Source organism: Gorilla gorilla, chromosome X (genome assembly GCF_029281585.2).
Source record: "Gorilla gorilla gorilla isolate KB3781 chromosome X, NHGRI_mGorGor1-v2.1_pri, whole genome shotgun sequence".
In the NCBI taxonomy this organism is placed as follows: domain Eukaryota; kingdom Metazoa; phylum Chordata; class Mammalia; order Primates; family Hominidae; genus Gorilla; species Gorilla gorilla.
This window is the reverse complement of record NC_073247.2, coordinates 11,635,290-11,663,049: the sequence shown is the minus strand read 5'-3', so window position 1 is coordinate 11,663,049 and position 27,760 is coordinate 11,635,290. Positions and strand designations below refer to the sequence as shown.

At 45.2% G+C, this 27,760-nt stretch overlaps 1 protein-coding gene across 4 annotated transcripts in view; it reads left to right on the top strand.

The window, feature by feature from the left end:
• Positions 1-27,760, top strand: part of DHRSX (dehydrogenase/reductase X-linked) — a 294,832-nt gene that overhangs the window by 93,363 nt on the left and 173,709 nt on the right. For all 4 annotated transcript variants that reach the window (XM_055376339.2, XM_055376338.2, XM_055376341.2 and 1 more), the window contains one exon: positions 8,666-8,734. In XM_055376339.2, the coding sequence (XP_055232314.1) occupies positions 8,666-8,734 (69 nt within the window). The remainder of the gene's footprint in view (positions 1-8,665; positions 8,735-27,760) is intronic.

The window sequence follows — 27,760 nt, the reverse complement described above, 5'->3', positions numbered from 1 at the left end:
CATGATGAGGTCTAGTTGGGTTAGGTCATGATAAGGTCTAGTTGGGTTGGGTCATGATAAGGTCTAGCTGGGTTATGTCATCATGAGGTAGTTGAATAGAACACAATAAAGTCCTCTTGGATTAGATCATGATGACAGGTTGAGTTAGATCATGATGATGTGTGGTTTGGTTAGGTCACAGTGAGGTCTAGTTGACTGAGGACTTTGTAGGCACAAAGCAATGAAGACATGTGAGCAAGCTTCTGGTTCATGTGCATGGGAGTCTCAAGTGTTACCACTTCATTTAGATGATGTTTACTGAGCATCAGGAGCAGTATATGTCAGCACCAATGTGCCTTTTTTCTTGAGATAAACAGAAAGTAAACACCACATCTGCACCCTACCTGTGTCTCCTATCCCACAGAGCTCCTGATGTCAGTGTTTAATTTTCACTGTGAATTACAGTTTTGACCCTTCAGGTCAATCCAATCAATTATGCAGTCTTATTTCCCCTGTGTGACTTTGAGGATAATTGGATATATTCTGAGAGAGGCATTTTTTCATTTTGTATGGCAGTTTGATTCAAAGTCAATTAATGAAAAAATATCATTGAACACAATGAATTTTATATTAAATACAAAATAAGAGATGGGAATATTTAACTTCAAAATTTTAATTAAAAATTTATTAATATTTAAAGAATAATCAATTACTTGTAAAATAATTCAGATTATAACCTGGGTCCAACTGAAGCACATTAATATTACTAGACACATATATCAGTTGTTCAAATTCCCATCTGTCCACAAGATCTTAGTTCTCATTGTTTCAAAATATTATTTTGGTGGGGGATCATTTTTTTTCATAATGCTCAATGGACTGTCATCTAAGATGAAAGTGGGGTGGGTAAACTTTTTCTGTAAAGAGACAGATAATAAATGTGTTCATATGTTTCTCTCATAACTATGAGCTCTGCCCTAGTAGTGAGTAACCACCCATAGGTAATACTTAAAACAACAGGAAAGTCTGTGTTGCAGTAAAACTTCTTTTGTACAATATCCAGCTGCAGGCCAGGTTTAGCTGCAGATTGGTGACTCTGGTTTGGGCTCAAAATCTTTTTATTTAGTAAGAGGAAATTATACTGCTTTTTTCCAATATAAGAAATCTCTTGTACAGTCCTCAGGAAGGGTAGATAATGATGAGGTGTAGTTGGGTTATAATGAAGTTTAGTTGGGTTATGATGAAGTCTACTTGGGTTGGTCATGATGAGATCTAGTTGTATTAGATCCTGATGAGATCCAGTTGGGTAAGGTTCTGATGAGGTCTAGTTGATTGGTCATGATGAGACCTAGTTAGGCTATAATGAGGACTAGTTGGGTTGGTCAGGATGAGATCAAGTTGTGTTAGGTCATGACGAGATCTAGTTGGGTCAGGTTGTGATGAGATCTGGTTGGTTGGTCATGACGAGATCTAGTTAGGTTATGAGGAGGTCCGGTTGGGTTGGTCATGAGGAGAACTAATTGTATTAGGTCTTGATGAGATCTAGTTGGGTTAGGTTATGATAAGGTCTAGTTGGGTTGGTCATGATGAGAACTAGTTGTATTAGGTCGTGATGAGATCTAGTTAGGTTCTGATGAGGTCTATTTAGATTGGTCATGAGGAGATCTAGTTGTATTAGGTTATGATGTGATCTAATTGGGTGAGGTTATTATGAGGACTAGTTGGGTTGGTCATGATGAGATCTGGTTGGGTTAGGTTATGATGAGATCTAGTTGGTTGGTCATGATGAGATCTAGTTAGGTTATGATGAGGTCTATTTGGGTTGGTCGTGATGAGATCTAGTCGTATTCAGTCATGATGAGGTCTATTTGGGTTGGTCGTGATGAGATCTAGTCGTATTCAGTCATGATGAGGTCTAGTTGGGTTAGATTATGATGAGGTTTAGTTGGGTTAGGTCATGATGAGGTCTAGTTGGGTTAGGGTATGAGGAGATTTAATTGAGTTAGGTTATGATGAGGTCTTTATGAGATCTAGTTGTATTAGGTCATGATGAGATCTAATTGAATTACATTACAATGATATCTAGTTGGTTGGTCATGATGAGATCTAGTTGTATTAGGTCATGATGTGATGTAGTTGGGGTAAGTTATGATGAGGTCTCATTGAGTTTGTCATGATGAGAGCTAGTTGTACTAGACCATGATGAGTTATACTTGGGTTAGGTTATCATGAGATCTAGTTGGTTGGTCATGTTGAGATCCAGTTAGGTTATGATGAGGTCTAGATGCGTTGGTCATAATGAAATCTAGTTGTATTAGGTCATGAGGAGATCTAGTTGTGGTAGGATATGATGAGGTCTAGTGCATTGATCATGATGAGATCTAGTTGTATTAGGTTATGATGAGATCTAGTTGGATTAAGTTATAATGGGATCTGTTTGGTTGGTCACGATGTGATCTAGTTAGGTCGTGATGAGTTCTAGTTGGGTAGGTCGTGATGAGATCTAGTTGTCTCATGTCATGATGAGGTCTAGTTGGGTTAGGTTATGATGAAGTCCAGTTTGGTTAGGTCATGATGAGGTCTAGTGGGATTGGTCATTATGAGAATTAGTTGTATTAGGTCATAATGAAATCTAGTTGGGCTAGGCTATGATGAGCTCTGGTAGGTTGTTCATGATGAGATCTACTTGTATTAGGTCATGATGAGACCCAGGTGTGTTAGGTTATGATAAGATCTAGTTTGTTGTCATCATGAGATGTAGTTTGTTTATGATGCAGTCTAGTTGTGTTGCTCATGATGGGATCTAGTTGTATTAGGTCATGATGAGACCTGGTTGGGTTAGGTTATGATGAGGTCTAGTTGGGTTGGTTATGATGAAATCTTTTTGGATTATGTCATGATGAGATCTAGTTGGATGGTCATGATGAGATATAATTAGGTCATGATAAGGTCTAGTTGGGTTGGTCTTGATGAGATATAGTTGTATTAGGTCGTGATGAGGTCTAGTTTGGTTAGGTTATAATGAAGTCTAGTTTGGTTAGGTCATGATGAGTTCTAGTTGGGTTAGGGTATGAGGAGATTTACTTGGATACGGTTGTGATGAGGTCTATTTGGGTTGGTCATGATGAGATTTTGTTAGGTCATGATGAGGACTAGTTTTGTTGGCCTTGATGAGATGTAGTTGTATTAGGTCATAATGAAGTCTTGTTGAGTTAGGTTATGATGTAGTTAAGTTGGGTTAAGTTATGATGAGGTATAGTTGGGTTGGTCATGATGAGAGTTAGTTAGGTCATGATGAGGTAGTTGGGTTGGTCATGATGCAATCTAGTCATAGTCAGTCATGATTAGTTCTTGTTGGGCTTGTTTATAATGAGATTTAGCTGTGTCAGGTCATGATGAGGTCTAGTTGAGTTGGTCATGATGTGATCCAGTTGTATTAGGTCATGATGAAGTCTAGTTTGGTTAGGTTATGATGTCTAGTGTGGTTAGTTGTGATGAGATTCAGTTAAGTTATGATGAGGTGTATTTGGGTTGGTCATAAAGATATCTGTTTGTATTAGGTCATGTTGAGGTCTATTTGAGCTAGGTTATAATGAGATTTAGTTGGGTTAGGTCATGATGAGGTCTAGTTGGGTTAGGGTATAATCAGATCTATTTGGGTTAGGTTATGATGAGGTGTATTTTGGTTGGTCCTAATGAGATTTAGTTGGGTTAGAGTATGATGAGGTGTAGTTGTGTTGGTCATCATAAAATCTAGTTTTGTACAGGTCACAGGAAGTCTAGTTGGTTAGGTTATCTAAATTGCAACTGTCTTTTAAAAATGGCTTGTGCCACATATACTTTGTATTGTCCATGAATAGTACATGTGAAATGTGTAAAATATTTAAACGTGTATTTAATTATCTATTTACTTATTTTAATAGACAAAAACAAGTTACATATTTTTATGGTGTACAAAATGTGGTTTTGATATATGTTTCCATCTGGAATGGCCAATTCAAGCTAATTCACGTATCCATTACCTTACATGTTTCTTTTTGTGTGTGTTTTTGGAAACACTTAAAATCTACTCTCTTTGCAATTTTCAAATATTAATTATAGTCACTGTGACTAATTAGAGTCAAGTTCAACACTATAAGTCACTAATTTAGTCACCTTGAGTACAATAGATCTCTTGAACTTATACCTTCTGTCAAACTGACATTTGGTGTCATTTGAACAAAATCTCACCAACCCACCCCCCAGCACCTGGTGACCACCATAATTCTTTTTCTTTTCTTTCTTTCTTTTTTTTGAGGTGGAGTCTCACTCTGTCACCAGGCTGGAGTGCAGTGGCGCAATCTCGGCTCACTGCAACCTCCGCCTCCTGGGTTCAAGCGATTCTCCTGCCTCAGCCTCCTGAGTAGCTGGGACTACAGGTGCATGCCACCACGCCCGGCTAATTTTTGTATTTTTAGTAGAGACAGGGTTTTGCCAGGTTGACCAGGATGGTCTCGATCTCTTGACCTTGTGATCCACCTGCCTCGGCCTCCCAAAGTGCTGGCATTACAGGCGTGAGCTACCACGCCTGGCCAATAATCATCATAATACTTTTTCTTGTGAGTTCAACTGCTGGAGACTCTACATGTGGGTGAGATCATGTAGGATTTGGTGTTATGTGGCTTATGTTACTTAACGTGATGTACTCCTGGTTGATCCATGTTGTATCACAGGACAGGGTCCTCTTGATTTCAAAGACTGAATGGTATTCCATGGTGTAGATATCCCACATTTTCTTTATTTACCCATCCTTAGATGGACACTTAGCTTGGTTTCATATCTTGGCTCTTGTGAATCATGCTGCAACGAACATGGGGGTGTAGATATCTCTATAAGGGGCTGATTTCATTTCCTTTGGATCTATACGGAGGAGTGAGATTGCTAGATCCTGTGGTAGGCATATTGATCATTTTTTGAGGAACTCTTAAAAAAAAAAAGGCCACCCCTTTAGACACACCTTAAAATCCAACCTTTCTGGTCAAAGGCATTTGAAATAAATGACGACAACATCAAACTATAGTCTCCTGTCCAATGCACATTCACTTCCTAAGACGTGAAAAAAACCAGGCCAGGTGCGGTGGCTCATGTCTGTCATCCCAGCACTTTGGGAGGCAAAGGCGAAAGGGTCACCTGAGGTCAGGCGTTCAAGACCAGCCTGGCCAACATAGTGAAACCCCATCTCCACTGTTTTCCATAATGGCTATACCAATATCCATTGCACATATAACACGTAACGCCCCCCCTGCCCCCCCAAATACAAAGGATGAAGCAGAAGGCAGATGCACTGTGTTTGGGACGTGAGCGGTGTTTCTGCATATGCAGTACTTGCTCAGCAAATGTAGGAACCACTCCAGCAAATGCATATGAGGTCAAATGTCCCACGTCCAGTTCCTTAAAGCAGCTCCCTCCAGGTCTGAGGAGACAATTGCTGAAGGTGACATTGGCCAAAGAACATACCGCACGTGCCACCTCACCTTCTCCATTCCTCCAGTGTGGTGCTTCTGTCCTGTGCCAGCGTTGACTGTGCCACCATCGAAAATGGCCTGCCCATGAAGGTGGTCTTCCCAAATAATCACTTCACCTGGCTTTTTTTGATGCTCCCAGCTTTTTCTGGTCACTTTTGTCTTTCTTGAGAAGGTGGAGGCTCCCATCTTACTTCGTCCCAGCTTCTGGCATGTTTCCCTTTGTTTTTTTCTTGTTTTGTTTTGTTTTTTTTTCTTTTTGAGATGGAGTCTCGCTGTGTTGCCCAGGCTGGAGTGCAGTGGCGCAATCTCATCTCACTGCAACCTCTACCTGCTGGGTTCAAGCAATTCTTTTGCCTTAGCCTCCAGAGTAGCTGGGGATTACAGGTGCCTGCTACCATGTCTGGCTAACTTTTTTTTTTTTTTTTTTTTTGGGACAGAGTTGGGCTCTGTCGCCCAGGCTGGAGTGCAGTGGTGTGATCTCAGTTCATGGCAACCTCTGCTTCCCAGGTCCTGGTTCAAGCAATTCTCCTGCCTCCGCTTCCCTAGTAGCTGGGATTACAGGCACACATCACCACGCCCATCTAATTTTTGTGTTTTTGGTAGAGATGGGGTTTCCTCATGTTGGCCAGGCTGGTCTTGAACTCCTGACCTCGTGATCCGCTTGCCTCGGCTTCCCAAATCCCAAAGGGCTGAGATTACAGGTGTGAGCCACCGCACCCGGCCGCACCCTTTGATCTTGAGATGGCTGATACGGCAGAGCAGCCCAGCAATGGATGAGTGCTTATATTTAAAAAGTTCATGGGATTTCATAAATAAGCTCACGAATGTACAAGTCCCTAGTGTAAAGGTTACCTTGACTTTGAATTTTTTTATCCTTTCTTTTTTTGTTTTGTGTTTGATGCATAGGACATTTATAGATGGAATATATCTTTCAGGCGATTTCTTCCTCTCCCTCCCGTCAAAACCCACCTCCCTGAAATGCCTGCTGCCTCCTCAGTGCCAAAAGACTGTCAAAGCAAAAATGTAATAATGGTATCATGTTCTGTTTCTTTAAGGAAGTCAAAGGTGCAAATTACCTTTGCAGCTTCAGTCTTCTGATGTCTGCAACTTTGAATTCCTTCAAGGAAGTGACAATTTAGATATTCCATTTACTCTGCCCCAAAGGATGGACTTTGCACTATTTATCTTAGCCGTCTCCCACTGGAGCCAAAAACATTTCCAACTTCATAAGTTTCACTGCTTCTCCTCTCTTATATATTTTTTCACTCTTTGCTGAAAACATTTTCATTGTTTTTTGAAAAGTGCATTCTAATAGTTAATTTGGGAGCCCATGGCCTTAACACAGAAGAAAGAATACCGAATACAATGATAGGATATCAAACAGCATGGTCTCTTCCTTGTGTGAGAGTGTGTAAATTCAATACGCCGTGTTGACTCAGTATTCAGGAATGCCAAAGAGAGGGATTATTTGGTAATGTATTTTCATGGAGACCCGGGGACGGTGCTGTACTACAGAACACCTCACTGGCCCGGGCTGGGTGCAGGTAGGATGGAGATAGACCGGCCCCAGCCCCTTGGTAACTGCTCCTTGCAGATCAGCTGTTTGAAGCTCTCTGGGCACCCAAGATGTTCTTGTTCAAGCCTGTGCGCTTCCCCTGCTAGTTCTCATCTCCCTTCTCTCAACACTTTTTCTGTGACCCTCCCTGAAAGGGAGTTTTGGGCTTGGCTCACCCTGGAAAGCAGCTAATCCCACATGTTGCCAACAGGTTAATGAAGGATGAGGCTGAAGGAGGAAGAATTTGCCAAACTCCTTTCCCCTAAAGAGCCGCCCCTTCAGAAACACCTTAAAATTCAACCTCCCGGGTCAAAGACATTTGAAAAAATGACGAAGACAACATCAAACTATAGTCTCCTGTTCAACGCATGTTCACTTCCTAAGACATTAAAGAAACCAGGCCGGGTGTGGTGGCTCATACCTGTCATCCCAGCACTGTGGAGGCCGAGGCGGGCAGATCACCTGAGATCAGGAGTTTAAGACCAGTCTTGCCAACATGGTGAAACCCCGTCTCTACTAAAGATACAAAAAAATTACCTGGGCATAGTGGCAGTCACCTCTAATCCCAGCTACTCGGGAGGCTGAGGCAGGAGAATCACTTGAATCAGAGAGGTGGAGGTTGCAGTGAGCTGAGATCGCACCACTGCACTCCAGCCTGGGCAACAGAGCAAGATTCTGTCTCAAAAAAAAAACAAAACAAAAAAACAAAACAAAAAAACCCAATTAACATTCTTTCACCCCTGATTTCCTAGTCTTTATTTTAGCTATAACAAGCAAAATACCTCTTTCCATCCTTCTAAAGGCGTGTTCCTGAAACCTCACTTGGAGAGTTTTACGGAAGTGCAGTGAGAGGAGTAAGAAATCCTGAGCACACAGCCAACTAACGCAGGAACAGAAAACCAAAGACCGCATGTTCTCCTTCATAAGTGGGAGTTGAACAATGAGAACGCATGGACACAGGGAGGGGAACATCCCACACCAGGGCCTGTCGAGGGGTTGAGGGGGCAGGGCAGGGAGAGCATTAGGAGAAATACCTAATGTAGATGACGGGTTGATGGGTGCAGCAAACTACCATGGCACGTGTATACCTATGTAACAAAACTGCACATTCCGCACATGTGCCCCAGAACTTAAAGTAGAATTAAAAAAAAGAAACAGAAAGAAATCCTGAGCACGTAGTAGGAACCACGGTCTGTGATCACGTGCATCGTGCAGTCTGTGTGTGCACACTGGGATGTTTCCAGCATAAAAGCTCCTTCGAAAATTCGTTTCCATCTTGACATTTTAATGCACATTTTTTATGCTTATGCTATTCTCAGCTCTCACGTGCAAATTACACCAGCAGGTGCCCCGGGTCCCTGTCACTATTGAAAAGTAGAATGTCAAATGCATTTGTACTTTTTGCCAATGCAGGCTAAAGAAAATGGCTCTTAAATGGATAGCTTTAGTCTGCCAAAATGGCTGTCAAGGTAGAAGCTAGGATAAAGGGAAAGTCCATCAAAGGCACATTTCAGATTTGTGTTATACTTCTCTTAAAACCTCTTTTTTTTTTTTTTTTTTTTTTGCAGTTAATAGTTTCTGGATAATCCTACAAGTCACCGTATCTTTTTTTTCTTTTTCCTTTTAGCTGGAAATAATGACAGCAAAGCCAAACAAGTTGTAAGCAAAATAAAAGAAGAAACCTTGAACGACAAAGGTACCGAGAGATATTCCAATGGCTTTTTTTTGTTTTTTTTTCCTTGGGACAGGTCGTTTGCGTGGTTCATGGCTGAGCTTCAGTCACGTGCCAGGTGGCATTTGGGAGAGATGGCTCTGATTTTTGCACTCTTCTTTTGGGGATTTCTGGCCCCATCCTAGAGCAGGAGATGGTCAAGGCAAGGCGAAGATAGCATCACTCAGCTCTGACATCTGCTAGGAAAGGCGTGCAGATGTGCTGGTAGCTTGCACTCTTACTCAAATGTGTGTTCCCCAGGGAACAGGAGCCATTGTCCTTTCCTGTTGACCTCCAGGGCACATGCCAGGAGGTGCCTCTGCTGGTTGGGAGTTCTTGACTTAAGATAAATCAGGCCGGGCGCAGTGGCTCACGCCTGTAATCCCAGCACTTTGGGAGGCTGAGGCGGGTGGATCACGAGGTCAGGAGTTGGAGACCAGCCTGGCCAACATGGTGAAACCCAATCTCTACTAAAAATACAAAAATTAGCCAGGCATGGTGGCATGTGCCTGTAATCCCAATGACCCAGGAGGCTGAGGCAGGAGAATCGCTTGAATCTGGGACTGCCTGGGAGACAGAGCAAGACTCCGTCTCAAAAAAAAAAAAGAAAGAAAGAAAAAAAGATAAATCAAACAGGAATATGCTTGCCCTTAAGATTTTCGACCAGGTGCTAGACCAAATTCTGGTGTGCTCTTTCTGTCTGTTCATACTAAGGAAGGTGTGCACACAACTTTCTAATATCCTTCTAGATTCTCAATGCTCTGTCCTTTTATTTATTTATTATTTTATTTTTCATTTGTATACAGGTAGGGAGTGCAAGTACAGTTTTGTTAACATGGATGAATGGCGTAGTGGTGAGGTCTGGGCTTTTAGTATAGCTAACACCTGAATCACGTACATTGTACCCGAGAGGTAATTTCTCATCCCTTGCTCCTCTTCCACCTCCCACCCTTCTGAGTCTCCAGTCTCTGTTATTCCACTCTTTCCATGTGGACACATTATTTAGCTCCCGCTTATAAGTAAGAATGTAGGAGGTCGGTCAGGGTGGTAGGAAAAATTGTAGAAAGATGCAAACCTTCTTGGGAGGCCAGAAGGTTTTGCAAATGCTCCCAAATAAGATTTGGCTGAAGGCAGCCAGATTCTCTTATCCAGTGCCTGAAAGCTTAGGTTAGATAACGAGGGGATGTAAAGAAACTGATCTAGATAAGTTAGTTTGCTCAGGCCTCAGAACCTGGCCTTTAATCATCCACACACAGAACTACTCTCTCCCTCTCTCCGGGTTAGGGGGGACGACCATATGAATTGCCCACGAATGTGTTGACTCAAGGCCTTTGTCATTAAATGTATACTAAATAAAGGCCCACAGCAGCAGCTTGTCAAAGCCGTGGCTGCTGACTCTTTAAAACACCCTCCTCAGTGTCTGTGAGTGGCCCCATCCCCTAGCCCACTTTTTCACTGGAAATCTGTGTCTGAGTGCATTTGTTCATCCGTCGTTCAGCCAAAGTCTGTGAGTTGGACCCAGCAAATTGGACTCGACCTAAGAAGAATGGTGTTTGACTTTCGGTTTCTGAGTTATTTCCCTTAGGGTAATGGCCTCCAGTTCCATCTGTGTTGCTGCAGGAGATAGGATTTCCTCCTTTTTCATGGCTGCATAGTATTCCATCAGGTATAGATATATATTTTCTTTATCCTTTCGTGTGTTGTTGGACACCTAAGTTGTTTCCATATCTTGGCTCCGGTGAATAGTCCTGCAATGCACATAGGAATGCAGGCATCTCTTTGATACACTGATTTCATTTGCTTTGAGTCTATGCCTAGCAGTGGAATTGCTGAATTATGTGGTGCTTTTATTTTTAATGATTTGAGGAACTTCTGTACTGTTTTTCATAGTGGCTGTACTAATTGACATTCCCACCAATGGTATACAAGGGCCCCCTTTTCTCTACACCCTCCCCAACACTTGTAATCAATTGTAGAAATCATCATTCTGGCTGGCGCGGTGGCTGGCACCTGTCATCCCAGCACTTTGGGAGGCCGAGGCGGGCGGATCACCTGAGGTCAGGAGTTCGAGACCAGCCTGGCCAACATGGTGAAACCTCGAGTCTACTAAAAATACAAAAATTAGCTGAGCGTGGTGGCGGGGGCCTGTAACCCCAGCTACTCAAGAGGCTGAGGCAAGAGAATCGCTTGAACCCGGGAGTTGGAGGTTGCAGTGAGCTGAGATCACACCATTGCACTCCAGCCTGGGTGACAGAGCAAGACTCTGTCTCAAAGAAAAAAAAAAACAAAAAACAAAAAAACAGAAACAAAAACACCCTTCTGACAATATCCATTTTAGCTGGTGTGAGATAGTAGCTCATGGTGGTTTTGATTTGCATTTCCCTGATGATTAGTGATGTTGAGTACCTTTTCTTTGTTTATTTTTTTGTTTCTTTTTGAGACGGAGTCTCGCTCTGTCACCTAGCCTGGAATGCAGTGGTGCGATCTCGGCTCACTGCAACCTCAGGCTCCCAGGTTCAAGCGATTCTTCTGCCTCAGCCTCCTGAGTAGCTGAGATTACAGGCATTCGCGACCATGCCCAGCTAATTTTTGTATTTTTAATAGAGACGGGGTTTCGCCATGTTGGCCAGGCTGGTCTCGAACTCCTGACCTCGTGATCCGTTCGCCTCAGCCTCCCAAAGTGTTGGGATTACAGGCGTGAGCCACTGCACCCGGCCGACTACCTTTTCCTATAAGCACCTTTTCATATACCTGTTGACCATCCAAATGCTAAGTGCTTTTCTCGGCCATGTTTATGTGTGGTACCTTATGTTTTTTTTTTTTTTAAATGCACATCCCTTCCTTGGCTGTTTGAATTTGAGATGGTGTTTTGAGAATTCCCCCAAGCGGGGGATGGGTGTATTTTGATTATTTCTTTGTTTGTTTTTTGATACAGGGTCTCACTCTGTTGCCCAGGCTGGAGTACAGTGGTGTTATCTCGGCTCACTGCAACCTCCGCCTCCCAGGCCCAAGTGTTTCTCCTGCCTCAGCCTCCCCAGTAGCTGGGAATACAGGTGTGTAGCACCACACCCAGCTAATCTTTGTAGAGTTGGGGTTTTGCCTTGTTGCCCAGGTTCATCTTCAACTACTGGGTTCAAGCGGTCCATTCACCTCGGCCTCCCAAAGTGCTGGGATTATAGGTGTGAGCCACTGTGCCTGGCCTATTTTGATGATGATGACGATTATTATTATTATTTTGAGACAGAGTCTCACTCTATCACCCAGGCTGGAGTGCAGCGACGTGATCTCGGCTTACTGCAACCTCTGTGGCCCGGGTTCAAGCGATTTTCCTGCCTCAGCCTCCCGAGTAGCTGGGATTACAGGCGCCCACCACCAAGCCTGGCTAATTTTTGTATTTTTAGTAGAGACGGGGTTTCACCATCTTGGCCAGGCTGGTCTTGAACTCCTGACCTCATGATCCACCCGCCTCAGCCTCCCAAAGTGCTGAGATGACCGGTGTGAGCCACCGCGCCCGGCCTTGATTCTTTTTAAAAAGCCCTGAGAGTGAAATGAACGCTACACAGAGCTGAGCCTGGTCACTGCCTATGCCCCTGTCTCCTCCTTTCTACCCTAAGCTGCTGTGAAACACCTTGTTATTACCTCTGCCAAGGGCTGGGGTATGTTGAAATTTCATAGCCGGCGTTGCGGGATCCCTGTGATTTTCAGGAACACACTCCCGTAGGGGCTCCCCCTCAGCCAGAGCCAAGCCCAGTGTACAATGTCACAGAGTGGCAGTAGCCTGGCCAGATCTTTTCTCCTCATTAGGATCTGCCTTGGGGCAAAAGGATTGGTTTCTGTGTAGAGGGATAATTAAGGAATTAGAGAGACCGAGGGGTTGAGGAGGAATTATTTATTTATTTATTTGTACCGACGCCGTCGGATTAACATTTAAAGGACTGAGTTTTGAACAAAGAGTTTGGTTATTTTTTAAGTATTTTGTGGGGCGGGGGGAGCTCTGTGTAGGGGGAAGTATATTATAGAAGTGAGAAACAAAGACAGTTGTTTAATTGACACATGCATTATATTATTTTTTATTTTTTAAGGAATAATATGTTTTATGATTTGAGATTATTTGCCTAGTGACTTTGTAGCTGTACAGCTAGAGAAACAGAGTTTTTATAATGCTTGGGAAAGGAAGAGATAAGGCTTATTAGCCGCAGAAAAACAGGCAGTTAATTTTTAATGGACTTCAACTCTTTCTCTTCCTCAGGGAGAACTGGGTTTTCTTACATACAACTGAGTTTTTGCTTATACATTTTTTAATTTTTTAAAATTCCTGTTTCATCTGTGACAGGGGGTCCTATTCTCTGCCACCTTGGCCCTTCCTCATTTGCAGCAGGTTTTCAAAGGAGTGGCATTTTCTAACACAATGAATCCGAAAGTGCCTTCTCCGGGCCTGTCACATCAGCATTTCCGGGGAGTAGACAAGAAATGCAGGTGCCCAGGGCCCATCTGTGAATCGGGGCCTCTGGGGGTGGGGGCGGGGCCCTGGAATCTGCATTCTTATGAGGCCGTTAAATGATCCCCATGCACCTTCAAATGGTACACTTGCTGCTGTCCTGAAGGCATTCGACCATCAATCCGGAGCCCAAAGAGAAGTTTCTGGAAACTGACAAGTGAGGCATTCTTTTCTCATGACTTTTTGCTTTTAATCTGAACGGCTTAAAAACTATATATAGTTCCCCAAAATTCACATATGTGATCCACCTAACCAAAATGACAGCCGAGAAACAATGATTTATAATCACCAACTTAATTTTATTAGATTCTGAAAATGTTTCAGATTTAGACAACATGAATTTTGACCAATAATTTTTTTTTTTGAGACAGAGTTTCACTCTTGTTGCCCACGTTAGAATGCAGTGGTGCGATCTCGGCTCACTGCAACCTCCGCCTCCCGGGTTCAAGCGATTCTCCTGCCTCAGCCTCCCAAGTAACTGGTATTACAGACACCCACCACCAGGCCCGGCTAATTTTTTGTATTTTTAGTAGAGATGGGGTTTCACCGTGTTAGCCAGGCTTGTCTCAAACTCTTGACCTCAGATATCCACCCACCTCAGCCTCCCAAATTGCTGGGATTACAGGCGTGAGCCACTGCATCCGACCACAATAACAAATCATTGCTGTTTTCTTGGAAAAGTTTGTGTAGAATATTCGATCATCAGTTTTTAAAGTGCAATGTTTTGTGGACAAGTAGCATGACGAACACATGATTTGTCCCCACCATTAAAAAATTTTAGTTTACTTGTGGCATATCAATACCGATGGCCTTTAAGGCAGTCTTACAGAAAAGAAGAAAAGAATTGTTTGCACTTTTTGTGGCTGTTTAAAAGGTTTACCATCTTGTAAGAGGGTGGGAAGATGGGGTGTGCCGTGGAGATGGTTAATGGGCACAAAAATATACTTTAGATAGAATGAGTAAGATCTTGTATTTGATAGCACAAAAGGGTGACTACAGTCAACAATCCTTCATGGTCCATTTAAAAATAACTAAAAGTGGCTGGACATGGTGGCTCACCCCTGAATCCCAGCACTTTGGAAAGCCGAGCCAGGTGGATGACTTGAGGTCGGGAGTTCGAGACCAGCCTGGCCAACATGGTGAAACCCCGTCTCTACTAAAAACACAAAAATTAGCCGGGTGTGGTGGTGCACACCTGTAGTCCCAGCTACTTGGGAGGCTGAAGCAGGAGAATTGCTTGAACCTGGGAGGCGGAGGTTGCTGTGAGCTGAGATTGTGCCACCGCACTCCAACCTGGACTACAGAGACTCCATCTCAAAAGAAAAAAAAAAAAAGAAACTAATTAAAGGTGTAATTGGAATGTTAGTGACACAAACAAGTGATGAATGCTCGAGGAGACGGATACCCTATTTGCCTTGATGTATTACACATTGCATGCCTGTATCAAAATACCTCATTATCCCATAAATATATACACCTACTATGTATGCATGCAATTTTTTTTTTAAAAAGAAAAAAGTTTAAAATCTGAACAGGTTTGGACATCCATCAGTGGTGGCCCTGGTATGTCCACTGCTGGGGGACTCTCCAGTCCTCGATAGATGATGCTGAGGCCCAGCTGGGTGGGGACATTTCGGCTGTGGCCATTGAGCCTTTACCTCGACTGAGTCTGCCTCCAGGCTCAGGAGCCCCCAGAGCCGTGGTCCAGCCACACGGCAGGGTCTGCCCTCTGCCTGTGAGTGGTATCTGCTGCCCACAACATCTTATGGACGACCACAGCTCCTACAGGCATCCCTTCCCTGCTCAGCTGAGACCTGGGCACACCTCCACCAAACCCGTACGAACCTTGCTCTAAATTGTGCTTCTCTCTGGACTGGCCTGCACCTGCTGGAACTCTGATTCTTGTCCCCACAACCTCCAGTTGCCCAGCGAGGGACAGAGGGAGCTGAATGTGCTGTTTCGTTCTTGCTCTGATGGGATCCCGGCATCGGGTAACCCCGGTTCAGCCGTGTGGATTTATTTTTAAGCAAGTCGGCTCACGTCCTGACTCCAGGAGCACAGATTGCTGTGGAGTGTCAGTCACACAATTATTTCAACATGCTGGGCGCCTCTCTAGCCTGCTTTCCCCTCCTGCCTTTCCTGCTCTCAATTCTCTCTCCTTAGTTCTTGGGTTAATACTCTGGCCTGCGTACTTTGTTGTACTTTCTGTCTTTGAAGTCGTGCTCCGCTGAGATCCCACGCTGGGCAGGGCATGGGAAGCTACGTGCCCACAGAAGGACGGCTAATTGAGCTCTCGGAATTATAAATGCGCGATTGTTTTCAGGAATCTGGGCGAGATGGCTCATTTCCCAAGCTAGGGATTTTCCAGGGAAGCGTTTTCACTCCTTATCATCATTTAGCCATTGTGCCCACACCTTTGTGGCTCCTGGGTAATTATGTGCTGATGAAAGCTGTCTTACTTAGAACAAATAGTCTCATTCACTTACCGAAACTCCTCCAAATATAAATAAATCAAACCCCAGCAGCTCCATGAAAGCAAACACAGAAAGGCATAGCCGTGTTCAAATGAACTCAGATGGGGAGAGATAACCAGTAAACACTCTTAAAAGCACTGAAGGCAGGCCCATTCTCTTTTGCAGCTCATACACGCCATGGTGGAACCCCTGTAATCCTAAATTCTAAGAGAGATCAGACTAGACACGTGCTGTGTATCCTCTTTGGAAGGTGCACGGTGTCCTCATTTTCTATAATGATTGTGTAACTTTAATCACAAACAGCATCTTCTGATTCATTTAGCTTCCCGGCTAGGCGCGATGGCTCACACCTGTCATCCCAGCTCTTTGGGAGGCCTAGGCGGGCAGATAGCTTGAGGTCAGGAGTTCGAAACCAGCCTGGCCAACACGGTGAAACCCCATCTCTACTAAAAATATAAATATTAGTCAGGTATGGTGGCGGGTGCCTGTAATTCCAGCTACTCGGGAGGCTGAGGCAGGAGAATGGCTTGGACCCGGGAGGCGGAGGTTTGTGGTGAGCCGAGATCGTGCCACTGCACTCCAGCCTGGGCGACAGAGAGAAACTTCATCTAAAAAAAAAAAAAAAAAAAGCTTCCCAAATATTATTCTTCCAGTAGCTTGTGCCGTCTTCATCAGAAGAGGGACTAGCTGTTTGGTTCATGTGCTTCTACCCAGTTATTAGATCAAGTTGGTTTTCAATAAAAGAAATCACTGGTCAATGCCTTCTGAAATTGATGGGTGTCAAGAAGGTAAATTTTGCACGCCGCCTTGGGAGGCACTTCTACTTTGAAAATAGATCTTTGTGAACCATCGTTTTGGCCTATCCAATGACCTATAAAATACTTGAATTTATCATGAAAACAGAATACTGTGAAATCAGGATGAAGCTTGATAACAGGTCATCAACGTAATTGAGTAGATTGAAAACACAAGAGTCAGTGAAGTGTAGGATGAATGCTTGTTGTCAGTAAGAGATCTCTTTGTGATACTCACCCTCCTCATCGCCTGTCCCTGCTAAAATCAGAGCTTTGTGAGGGCAGAGATGGATTCTGTGCACAGGTATCTTCTGAGTCTCTGATTCAGTGCCTGAAACACAGTGGCTCCCGAGACAATCTACCTCAGTGCCTGTTTTACAGGCTCACCTGTGACACATGACTGGGACATATGTTATTCATGATGACATGCAAGAGTCTCTGTGTAGGTGTCTACTGGTCTTCATCATCAAACAGAGCGAGAACTCCAAGTCAGGAGGCAGACATATCTTGGGGCAAGAAGACGCCTAGAATTTTTCTTCTACCTGTAGACTTTCGGATTGGGTAGAAGGATTGTTAAGGAGGTTGCAAAACTTGGAAAAAGGATGATGTGAGTGTTGATGGTATGGAATTCTCCCCACACCCCTGCGTATCCATTTTTAATGTACAGAATTCTCGTGACATGATTTTAGGGCATAGAATCCTTGAGAGATCATGTCTGTGCTGAAGTTCGAATCACAAAACTTCATGTGAATGTGTTCACCAACGATCAATTATGTTTATTCCCGAGAAGTTTTAACCAGATTGTGGATGTGTATTCTGGTTCAGCATATATTCACAATTACCTTTGTTTTTTGTTTTGTTGTATTGGAGACAAGGTCTTGCTCTGTCACCCAGGTTGGAGTGCAGTGGTGTGATCATAGCTCACTGCAGCCTCAAACTCCTCAGTAGGAAACTTCCTACCTCAGCCTCCCGAGTAGCTGGGACTAGTAGCATGCACCGCTACACATGGCTAATTTTGTTTTTTAAACTTTTTCTAGAGATGGGGTCTCATTATGTTGCCCAGGCTGGTCTCAAACTCCTGGCCTCAAGCGATCCTCCCACCTTCCAAAGTGCTGGGATTACAGGTGTAAGACACCAAGCTCAGCCCCTATGTTTTTTGTTTTTTTTTTTTTTGCTTTTTGTTTGTTTGTTTTGAGACGGAGTCTTGCTCTGTTGCCCAGGCTGGAGTGCAGTGGTGCGATCTTAGCTCACTGCAACCTCCGACTCCCTGGTTCAAGCCATTCTCCTGCCTCAGCCTCCCAAGGAGCTGGGATTACAGGCGTGCACCATCACACCCAGCTAATTTTTTGTATTTTTAGTAGAGACAGGGATTCACCGTGTTAGCCAGGATGGTCTTGATCTCCTGACTTTGTGATCTGCCTGCCTTGGCCTCCCGAAGTGCTGGGATTACAGGCGTGAGCTACCACGCCCGGCCTGTGTTTTTTTTTTTTTTTTAAACATAAAATGGCCCTTATTGACTGTTTTCCTTTTCATAGTGAGTCCTTTTGTTTCTTTCATGTTTTCGAGAAGTGCCCCGAGTCAGGCTGTAGACAGGAATATGCGTAGATAAACAGATAGACTCATGCGTTCCTGTTAATTCCTTGAGGTCACCGTATGTGTTCTCATGCATGGGCATAGATGTCCCACACTCTCTGAAAGTTTAATTGGTCCTCGCAGGTCTCACTGTGTTCCTTCTCTTCAGGGCTCTTCATATCTCAGGGTGGTAAGGCTTAATTTTAACCTTCCAAATCACTATGGCCGAGGCGGGCAGATCACGAGATCAGGAGATCGAGACCATCCTGGCTAACACGGTGAAACCCCGTCTCTACTAAAAGTACAAAAAAAATTAGCTGGGCGTGGTGGCGGGTGCCTGTAGTCCCAGCTACTCGGGAGGCTGAGGTGGGAGAATGGCGTGAACCCGGCAGGCGGAGCTTGCAGTGAGCCGAGATCGCACCACTGCACTCCAGCCTGGGCGACAGAGCGAGACACCGTCTCCAAATAAATAAACAAATAAATAGAAATACAAAAATTAGCCAGGCATGGTGGCGCATGCCTGTAATCCCAGCTACTCAGGAGGCTGATGCAGGAGAATTGCTTGAACCTGGGAGGCGGAGTTTTCAGTGAGCCGAGATCGCACCACTGCACTTCAGCCTGGGTGACACAGCGAGAGTCGATCTCAAAAAAAAAAAAAAAGGAATATGCATTTAACATTTCTTTGCGTCCTTTCGTGGCTCGATAGAGCCCGGTATATATTTTCACTAAAGAGCAAAAGCGCCTTTCCATGGGCCTTTAAATACTTAAGAATAAGCACATCCACACATGGGCCTCCCAGATAGTCGGTGCGTTTCCAGAAATGACGGTGCGTTGTGGTTCACAGCCTCTTTGGGTTTTGGTCTCCAACTCCCAGCCTCAGGCGATCCTCTTACCTGAGCCTCCCAAAGTGCTGGGATGACAGGCACAGTGAGCCACCATGCCCAGCTATTTTTTGAAAACTCATAGTCTCATATTTCCCTAATATTTAGGGTTAGGGCTAGAGTTAGGTAGAGGTTACAGGTGCTCTGACGAGTGTTTCCCAAGTCTTGGAGCCCACCTCTGGCCAAATCACCGCCTGCAGCTGGAAGCAAGGCTGTTTCTGAGATGAGTCATACTGACATATTTTGCTATTGAATGCACGGTTGCGCTGATCCATTCAGAGATACTTCTGCAGCACCATGAGCTCCTTAATCCCTGCCCCTGTTCACCTACAAGGGTCTGCAAGCGAGCCCCCTTCTGCAACTCACCTCTTTGTGTAATCCTTCTCCAGACCCTGAATATATCAGCCTGTTGGCATATGTATCTATGTGTGTGAGATCAGCCTGTTGGCATATGTATCTATGTGTGTGTGTGTGTGTGTGCACGCTCTGAGGATACTGGCACTTTTTAATCTTCTTCCATTAGACGACAGGGCTGAGGGCTTCCGCTTGCCGCCGACTTGCCGGCACACCTGGGGCATGTTTAATAAGTAATTGTGTATGGTCTGCTTTGCAAATGCGCTACTTCTCATTTTTCCATCCCGCCCCTAACGAGGACTGGGGTTGTTTTACAAGTTAATTACCCAAAAGATTATCGAGTGGGTTTAGAGGCACAAATTCTACGCGCTATTTAACAGATAAGAATTAATGAGTGTTGTTAAAATGGGAAAAAAAAAATGTCTCTGTCAGCAGTGGGAGTTATCTGTACCCTGCCTGGCTGTGTTACTGTTGTTTTTTTTTTTGTCTGTGAATGAGAACCGAGGTAGAGAAACAAGGCGAGTGTTCTCATTGCTCTTCTCCCACCAGAGCACAGGCGGCACGTGTGAAAATAACTATTCACAGTTCCTTTCCCACCGTGTCTCAAGAGGGGTGAATGCCAGGGGTCGGGCCCGGTGGCTCACGCTTGGAATTCCAGCACTTTGGGAGGCCGAGGCAAGAAGATTGCTTGAGGCCAGGAGTTCGACAGCAGTCAGGGTGGCGTAGAGAGACTCCGTCTCTACAAAATATTAACAAATCAGTCTGGCTTGGTGGGGTGCACTGTGGTCCCAGCTACTCGGGAGGCAGAGGCAGGAGGATCGCTTGAGCCCAGGACTTCAAGACCAGCCTGGGCAACGTGGCAAGACCTTGTCTCTACAACTAAATAAAAAAATTAGTCAGGCGTGGTGTGCGTGCCTGGAGTCTCAGCTACTCAGGAGGCTGAGGCAGGAGGATCGTTTGAGCCTGGAGGTCAAGGCTGTGGTGAGCCGTGATCGCGACCCTGTACTTTAGCTTGGGCGACAGAGCAAGACCCTTTTCTCTAAATAAAAATGGAATAATAGTAAAAAGAAGCTGAATTTCAGCTGTTTTCAGCCATTCTCTTTATTCCTTCAAATGCCTCTGTATTCTGCAGTATCCTTTAAAATATTAAGAGCAATTTTAGCTAATCAGGAGGCTGAGACAGGAGAATCGCTTGAACCCAGGAGGCGGAGGTTGTGGTGAGCCGAGATCGTGGTATTGCGCTCCGGCCTGGGCAACAAGAGTGAAACTCCATCTCAAAAAAAAAAAAAAAAAGGGAGACACAGATAAGGCCATGTGGAGACAGAGACTGGAGTGAAGCAGCCACCAGGAGCTGGAAGGGGCAGGAAGGATCCTCCCCTAGAGTCTTCAGAAAGTATCAGACACCTTTGGGAGGCCAAGGCGGGTGGATTGCTTGAGGCCAGGAGTTCGAGACCAGCCTGGCCAACATGGTGAAACCTCATCTCTACTAAAAATACAAAAATTAGCCGGGCATGGTGACGGGAGCCTGTCATCCCAGCTCCTCGGGAGGCTGAGGCTGGAGAATTGCTTGAACCCGGGAGGCTGAGGTTGCAGTGAGCTGAGATATTGCCAATGCACTCCAGCCTGGGAGACAGAGCATGATTCTGTCTCAAAAAAAAAAAAAAAAAGAAAGAAAGCATCAAACACAATTGCAAGGGGTTGAATGCTGATCTCCAAAAGATATGTCCATGTCCTAATCCCCAGAACCTGTGAACAGGAACTTATTTGGAAATAGGGTCTTTGCAGATGTAATTAGTTAAGGATCTCAAGATGAGATCATTCTGGATTAGGGTGAGTCTTAAATCCAATGATAGCTGTCCTTGTAGGAGACAGGAGAGGAGACACAGACACAGAGGAGAAGGCCTTGTGGAGACAGAGGCAGAGACTGGAGTGATGCGGCCACAAACCCAGGGACTCCTGGAGCCCCCAGGAACTGGGAGAGGCAGGGAGGCCCCTTCCTGAGAGCCCCCGGAGGGAGCATGGTCCCAAGACACCTGATCTCAGACTTTTGGTCTCCAGAGCCAGTAGAGGATGAATTCCTGTTGAATTAAGTTCCCAGGTGTGGTCATTTGTCACAGCAGCCTCGGGAGACGAGTAGAGACATAGATCGGGCAGGAATAGAATATCTAGTTGCATTGCTGATAGAGGCATACTACAGCTGTGTGACATGGTGTGACATCAGCACACTGTGTCCTGACCCCAGGTCATGGGACAAGAACTTGGCGAGACATAGTCACCCCCCTGGCTCATCAGGGAAATGCATGGCTTCTGGTAAGGTGACCCTGAACATGCGTGTGTCACTCTGAAGTGTTGGCCTCAGACTCTGCCTCCAAATTCCAAGTCCCCTGGGGGTTCCGCTGGAGGTAGACACACCCCCATCCATGCCTTCCTTGCAGTCACGGGGACATCCCTTACTCAGTCCTCTCTGGTCACCGATGGGGCATGACAGGAGGCGCTACGTGTTTCCAAGCATCCGGGGTTCCAGATGCATGGAAATTCTGCGTGCGTCCTCTCTATGGGAAAAAGGGAGGTCTGCCAGGAGTGGAACCCCAGTGAGAAAGTAAACTCAAAACAGAAATGAAAGGTTTCTAGACACAGTACAAGCCCCCTTTGTGGTGCGTACAGGGACTTACGTAGCTCGGCCCCTCCACCCCCTGGCTGGCCCCAATGGCCAAGGTGTGTTGGGTGCTGATCTGTGACACCCTCCTGCTTCACACGGGCAGGGAGGGGTTCTGGAGAGAGTGCAGGTGGGCTGGAGAGCTGAGCTCCCTGCAGCAGGTGAGTGTGAGTCCTGAACAGACTCGTTCTAAGGAAACAGGTGCAGGAAAGAACACAGGTCTTGGAGGAATCAGGGTTGAGCCAGCCCTGTGACCTCGGGCTGTCCTTGGCCCCAGTGACGGCTTATCTTTACCTGGAACTTCAACCTCTTATCATCACCTATAACGCTGACCACTGATCCTCACCTGGGACTCGAACCTCTCCCCATCACCTGTAATGCTGACCACTCATTGTCACCTGGAAGTCCAGCCTCTCATCACTACCTGGAACTCCAACTCCAACTCTTTTTTTTTTTTTTTCATGAGACGGAGTCTCACTGTGTTGCCCAGGCTGGAGTGCAGTGGCACAATCTCGGCTCACCGCAACTTCCGCCTCCCGGGTTCACGCCATTCTCCCGCCTCAGCCTCCCGAGTAGCTGGGACTACAGGCACGTGCCACTACGCCCAGCTAATTTATGTATTTTTAGTAGAGATGGGGTTTCACCATGTTGGCCAGGACGGTCTCGATCTCTTGACCTTGTGATCTGCCCGCCTCAGCCTCCCAAAGTGCTGGGATTACAGGCGTGAGCCACTGTGCCTGGCCCCAACTCCAACTCTTATCCTCATCTGTAGCTCTAACCTGTTATCCTCATGTGTAAATGTGATGTCATCCTCACCTGTAGCTGTAATCTCATCTTCACCTGGCATTCTGACCTCTTACCCTCACCTGTAGCTCTAACCGGCTATCCTCACCGATAGCTCTGACATCATATCACCTGTAGCTGTAACCTCGTCCTCACCTGGAACTCTGACCTGGCCGACGTGCTTGCAGCATGTGGGTGGGGCCGATTTCCCTCCTGCCCCGGCTCCCTGCTGCTGCCAAGTCCAGGTCTCTCCTGTGGGGCAGGTATACCCCTCCCTGGGTCTCAGCTGGGCCCACTGGCCTTCACAGGGAGCCTGCTGTCTGCCCTCCCATTCTTATCCTGCCCTCTCCTCCGGCACCCTGTCTGCTCAGATGTACTCATGGCCTAGGCACCTGCAGCCGCCAGGACAGTGAGCCCGGACATAAGCAGCCTTCCATCCGGTTCCCCCTGCATCTGCCAACCCACCTTGCCCACAGCCAAGCTTCTGTGAAAAATCATAGCAGTCATGAAACTCATGAGTGCTCGGACAAATCAGAAAAATTGCCAGGGATCCTACCATGGACACGCGTCCCTGAACCCCGAATGGTCCCTGTGTGTTGTGTGTGCGCAGGAGACGGGCAGGTCACTGTGTGTCGTGTGTGCAGGAGACAGGGAGGTCCCTGGGTGTTGTGTGCCCAGGAGATGGGGAGGTCCCTGTGTGTCGTGTGTGCAGGAGATGGGGAGGTCCCTGTGTGTTGTGTGTGCAGGAGACGGGGAGGTCCCTGGGTGTCCTGTGTGCAGGAGACAGGGAGGTCCCTGTGTGTCGTGTGTGCAGAGGAGATGGGGAGGTCCCTGGGTGTCTTGTGTGCGGAGGAGATGGGGAGGTCCCTGGGTGTCGTGTGTGCAGAGGAGATGGGGAGGTCCCTGTGTGTTGTGTGTGCAGGAGGCAGGGAGGTCCCTGGGTGTCCTGTGTGCAGGAGATGGGAAGGTCCCTGTGTGTCATGTGTGTGCAGGAGACGGGGAGGTCCCTGGGTGTCCTGTGTGCAGGAGATGGGAAGGTCCCTGTGTGTCGTGTGTGCAGAGGAGATGGGGAGGTCCCTGGGTGTCTTGTGTGCGCAGGAGATGCTGAGGTCCCTGGGTGTCCTGTGTGCGCCGGAGATAGGGAGGTCCCTGTGTGTCGTGTGTGCAGGAGACGGGGAGGTCCCTGTGTGTTGTGTGTGCAGAGGAGATGGGGAGGTCCCTGTGTGTCTTGTGTGCGCAGGAGATGGGGAGGTCCCTGGGTGTCCTGTGTGCGCCGGAGACAGGGAGGTCCCTGTGTGTCGTGTGTGCGCAGGAGATGGTGAGGTCCCTGGGTATCGTGTGTGCAGGAGACGGGGAGGTCCCTGTGTGTCGTGTGTGTGGAGGAGACGGGAAGGTCCCTGGGTGTCGTGTGTGCAGGAGACGGGGAGGTCCCTGGGTGTCGTGTGTGCAGGAGACGGGGAGGTCCCTGTGTGTCGTGTGTGTGGAGGAGACGGGAAGGTCCCTGTGTGTCGTGTGTGTGGAGGAGACGGGGAGGTCCCTGGGTGTCGTGTGTGCAGGAGACGGGGAGGTCCCTGTGTGTCATGTGTGTGCACAGGAGATGGGAGGCGTCAACACACATTTCATGCTCACATTTCCATTCACTGTCCACACTGCACACTTGTACATGGTAAATGGCTAGACATTTATAGTTTGTTTATGTGTTATATTCATCTACTTTATATATATTCATATTTTAGGTTCATATATTTATTGTATACACATTTATATACTTGATCTATATTAATATTTTAGGTTTGTATGCTTACTATATATTTATTATAAAGCATATACATTAGATTATAATGTATTATATATGATGTATTATGTTCAATGTATATATTAAATACATAAAGACATAATATGAATTTATATTATTATAATGTATATACATATGAATTCACATTCATATGTATGTTACATTTTGTAATGTATATATATTTTGTAACCTATATTTGTAATATAAAATTATATACAACATATACTTTGATACATTTTATTTATATATTTATATATAAAACATAATATATGCACAATACATTTTGTGTATATATAAACTATATATTACATAAATATATAATGATAACTATAAATTATATTTGTATGTCATATTATAAATAATTTATATTAAATATGCTATTCTATAAATAGTATATATTTATATTTAGTATATATTTTTATATCATACTTTATAATAAACATGAATTTATAATATATAAGTATAAACTATAGTTATTGGATGTTTAATTTTATGTATATATTATTTTATATATATCATACTATGTAACACATAATATATAATAAATATGATATATAATAAGCGTATATCATAATATATAATATAAATAAACATTGTAACATATAATATATAATACATATATATCAGTATACAAAATATAAAATTAATATATACATAAAATTATACACCTACTTATTTTATTTTATTTTTTAAGAGACGTGAGTCTTGCTGTGTTGCCCGGGCTGGCTTTGCCTCTGGAACTCAAGCGATCCTCCCACCTCAGCCTCTGGAGGAGCTGGGACTACAGGCGTGCACCATCATTTCCTCCTAAAATTATATGTGCTGCATATATAAAATGATAAATGCTTTACATATACTTTATGAAATTATATCGGCTTTAGATAAAAGCAGAGATTTCATGAAACTGAACTGTAACGTGCATGGCATTTAAATCCCATTGAAGTGAAGGGCTGGGCTTGAGGCTAGCATCACCCTCCCTGACCGTCATACCCATTTCCATTTCCCCAGGATCCCAAACCCTGGGAGGACCAGGATGCTTTGTTTAAGCAGCACGTTTGAATTGCTGGCATTGCCTGTGGCCTCCCTGTGGCGAGGGATGGTGAACGACAGCGTTTTCCCTCCTCCTTCCTCACTTTGCAAACCTCACTTCGTTGGATGCATAATTGCTGCCTCATCCCCATGGATCGCCTTGGACTGTGTAGCAATCACTGCTCTTTTCACAGTCCCTCTTGAATTTCTTTCCTTTTTTTTTCTTTTAGTCGGAATCTCGCTCTGTCTGTCACCCAGGCTGGAGTGCAGTGGTGCGATCTTGGCCCACTGCAACCTTCACCTCCTGGATTCAAGCAATTATCCTGCCTCAGTCTCCCCAGTAGCTGGGATTACAGGTGTGTCCCACCACACCCAGCTAATTTTTGTATTTTTAGTAGAGATGGGAATTTCACCATGTTGGTCAGGCTGGTCTCGAACTCCTGACCTCAGGTCATCCGCCCACCTCGGCCTCCCAAAGTGCTGGGATTACAGGAGTCCTCTTGAATTTCACTTAAGATGGGCTGGGTGCTTCGTGGCAGGCTTTTCACATCAGCCTTTGCATTTCTGGGTGTGACCCCTGTGTCTACTGCCTTCTATATTCCTCTCTTACTTGGCAGGATTCCATCCCTAGGTGGGTTTATTTTTTCCCCCAGTCCCCTGCCTGCCTGAGAATTCCTACCTATGGCTCCTCATGGGAAAGGGCTCTTGGCTGCGTCTTAAATCTTGGGTTATGCCTTGGTGCATACTGGTGTTGCACCAGTGGTGCAACGTTGCCAGCATCCCTTTTGCCTGAGGGCAGGTCACTTGTATTCTGTCTTGAAGGAACCTGACTTTTAAGGAGGGACGACCTGGAGAGTTTCTTTATTATTGAACTTCACTGACTCCCTGAGGATAGACTGAGCCTGCCAAATTCTTGGGTCCCCAATAAAACAGCATTCCATGAAATAAAAAGTAAGAACAGATGGCACCAGGAATTCCACTGCTGGGTATATACCTCAAAGAATTGGAAACAGGGTCTCCAACAGATATTTGCACAAACCACGTTTGCAGCAGCAGTATTACTTACAATAACCCGAAGGTGGAGAGAAACTGTGTCCTTCCAGAAGCAAATGGATAAGCAAAATGTGGTATATCCAAACGGTGGAATATTACGCAGCCATAAAAAAGGAAGGGTATTCAGATGCATGCTGCAATGTGGGCTAACCTTGAGGACATTAATGCTAAGTGAAATAATCCAATCCTAAAAGGTGGAGAGAAACTGTGTCCCTCCACAGGCAGATGGATAAGCAAAATGTGGTGTATCCAAATGATGGAATATTACGCAGCCATAAAAAAGGAAGGATATTCAGATGCATGCTGCAATGTGGGCTAACCTTGAGGACATTAATGCTAAGTGAAATAAACCAATCCCCAAAGGACAAATACTGTAGGATTCCACTCCTATGAGGTACACAGAGTACCTTTAAATTCTTAGAGACAGAAAGTGGAATGGGGTAGTTATAGGGGTTGGGCGAGGAAAAGGTGGGGACTTAATGTTTAATGGGAACAGAGTTTCCATTTGGCAAGATGAAAATATTTTGGAGATGCACGGCAATGATGGCTACATAACAATATGAATGTATTTAATACCACTTTACTGTGTACGTACAAATGGTTAAAATGCTAAACTTTATGTGATGTGTATTTTTCCACAATTCAAAATTATAAAAAAAAAAATGCAGCTGGGCATGGTGACTCATGCCCGTAATCCCAGCACTTGGGGAAGCCGAGGCGGGTGGATCACCTGAGGTCAGGAGTTTGAGACGAGCCTGGCCAACATGGAGAAACCTCCTACTAAAAATACAAAATTAGCCGAGTGTGGTGGTGGGCGCCTGTAATCCTAGCTATTTGGGAGGCTGAGCAGGAGAATCGCTTGAATCCAGGAGGCAGAGGTTGTGGTGAGCTGCGATCGCGCTATTACACTCCAGGATGGGCAACAAGAGCAAAGCTCCGTCAAAAAAAAAAAAAAAACAAACAAAAGGTTAAAATGCTAAACTTTATGTTGTGTGTATTTTTCCACAGTTAAAAATTATTTTAAAAATGAGGCCAGGCACGGTGGTTCATGCCTGTAATCCCAGCAATTTAGGAGGCTGAGGCGGGTGGATCACTTGAGGTCGGGAGTTCGAGACCACCGTG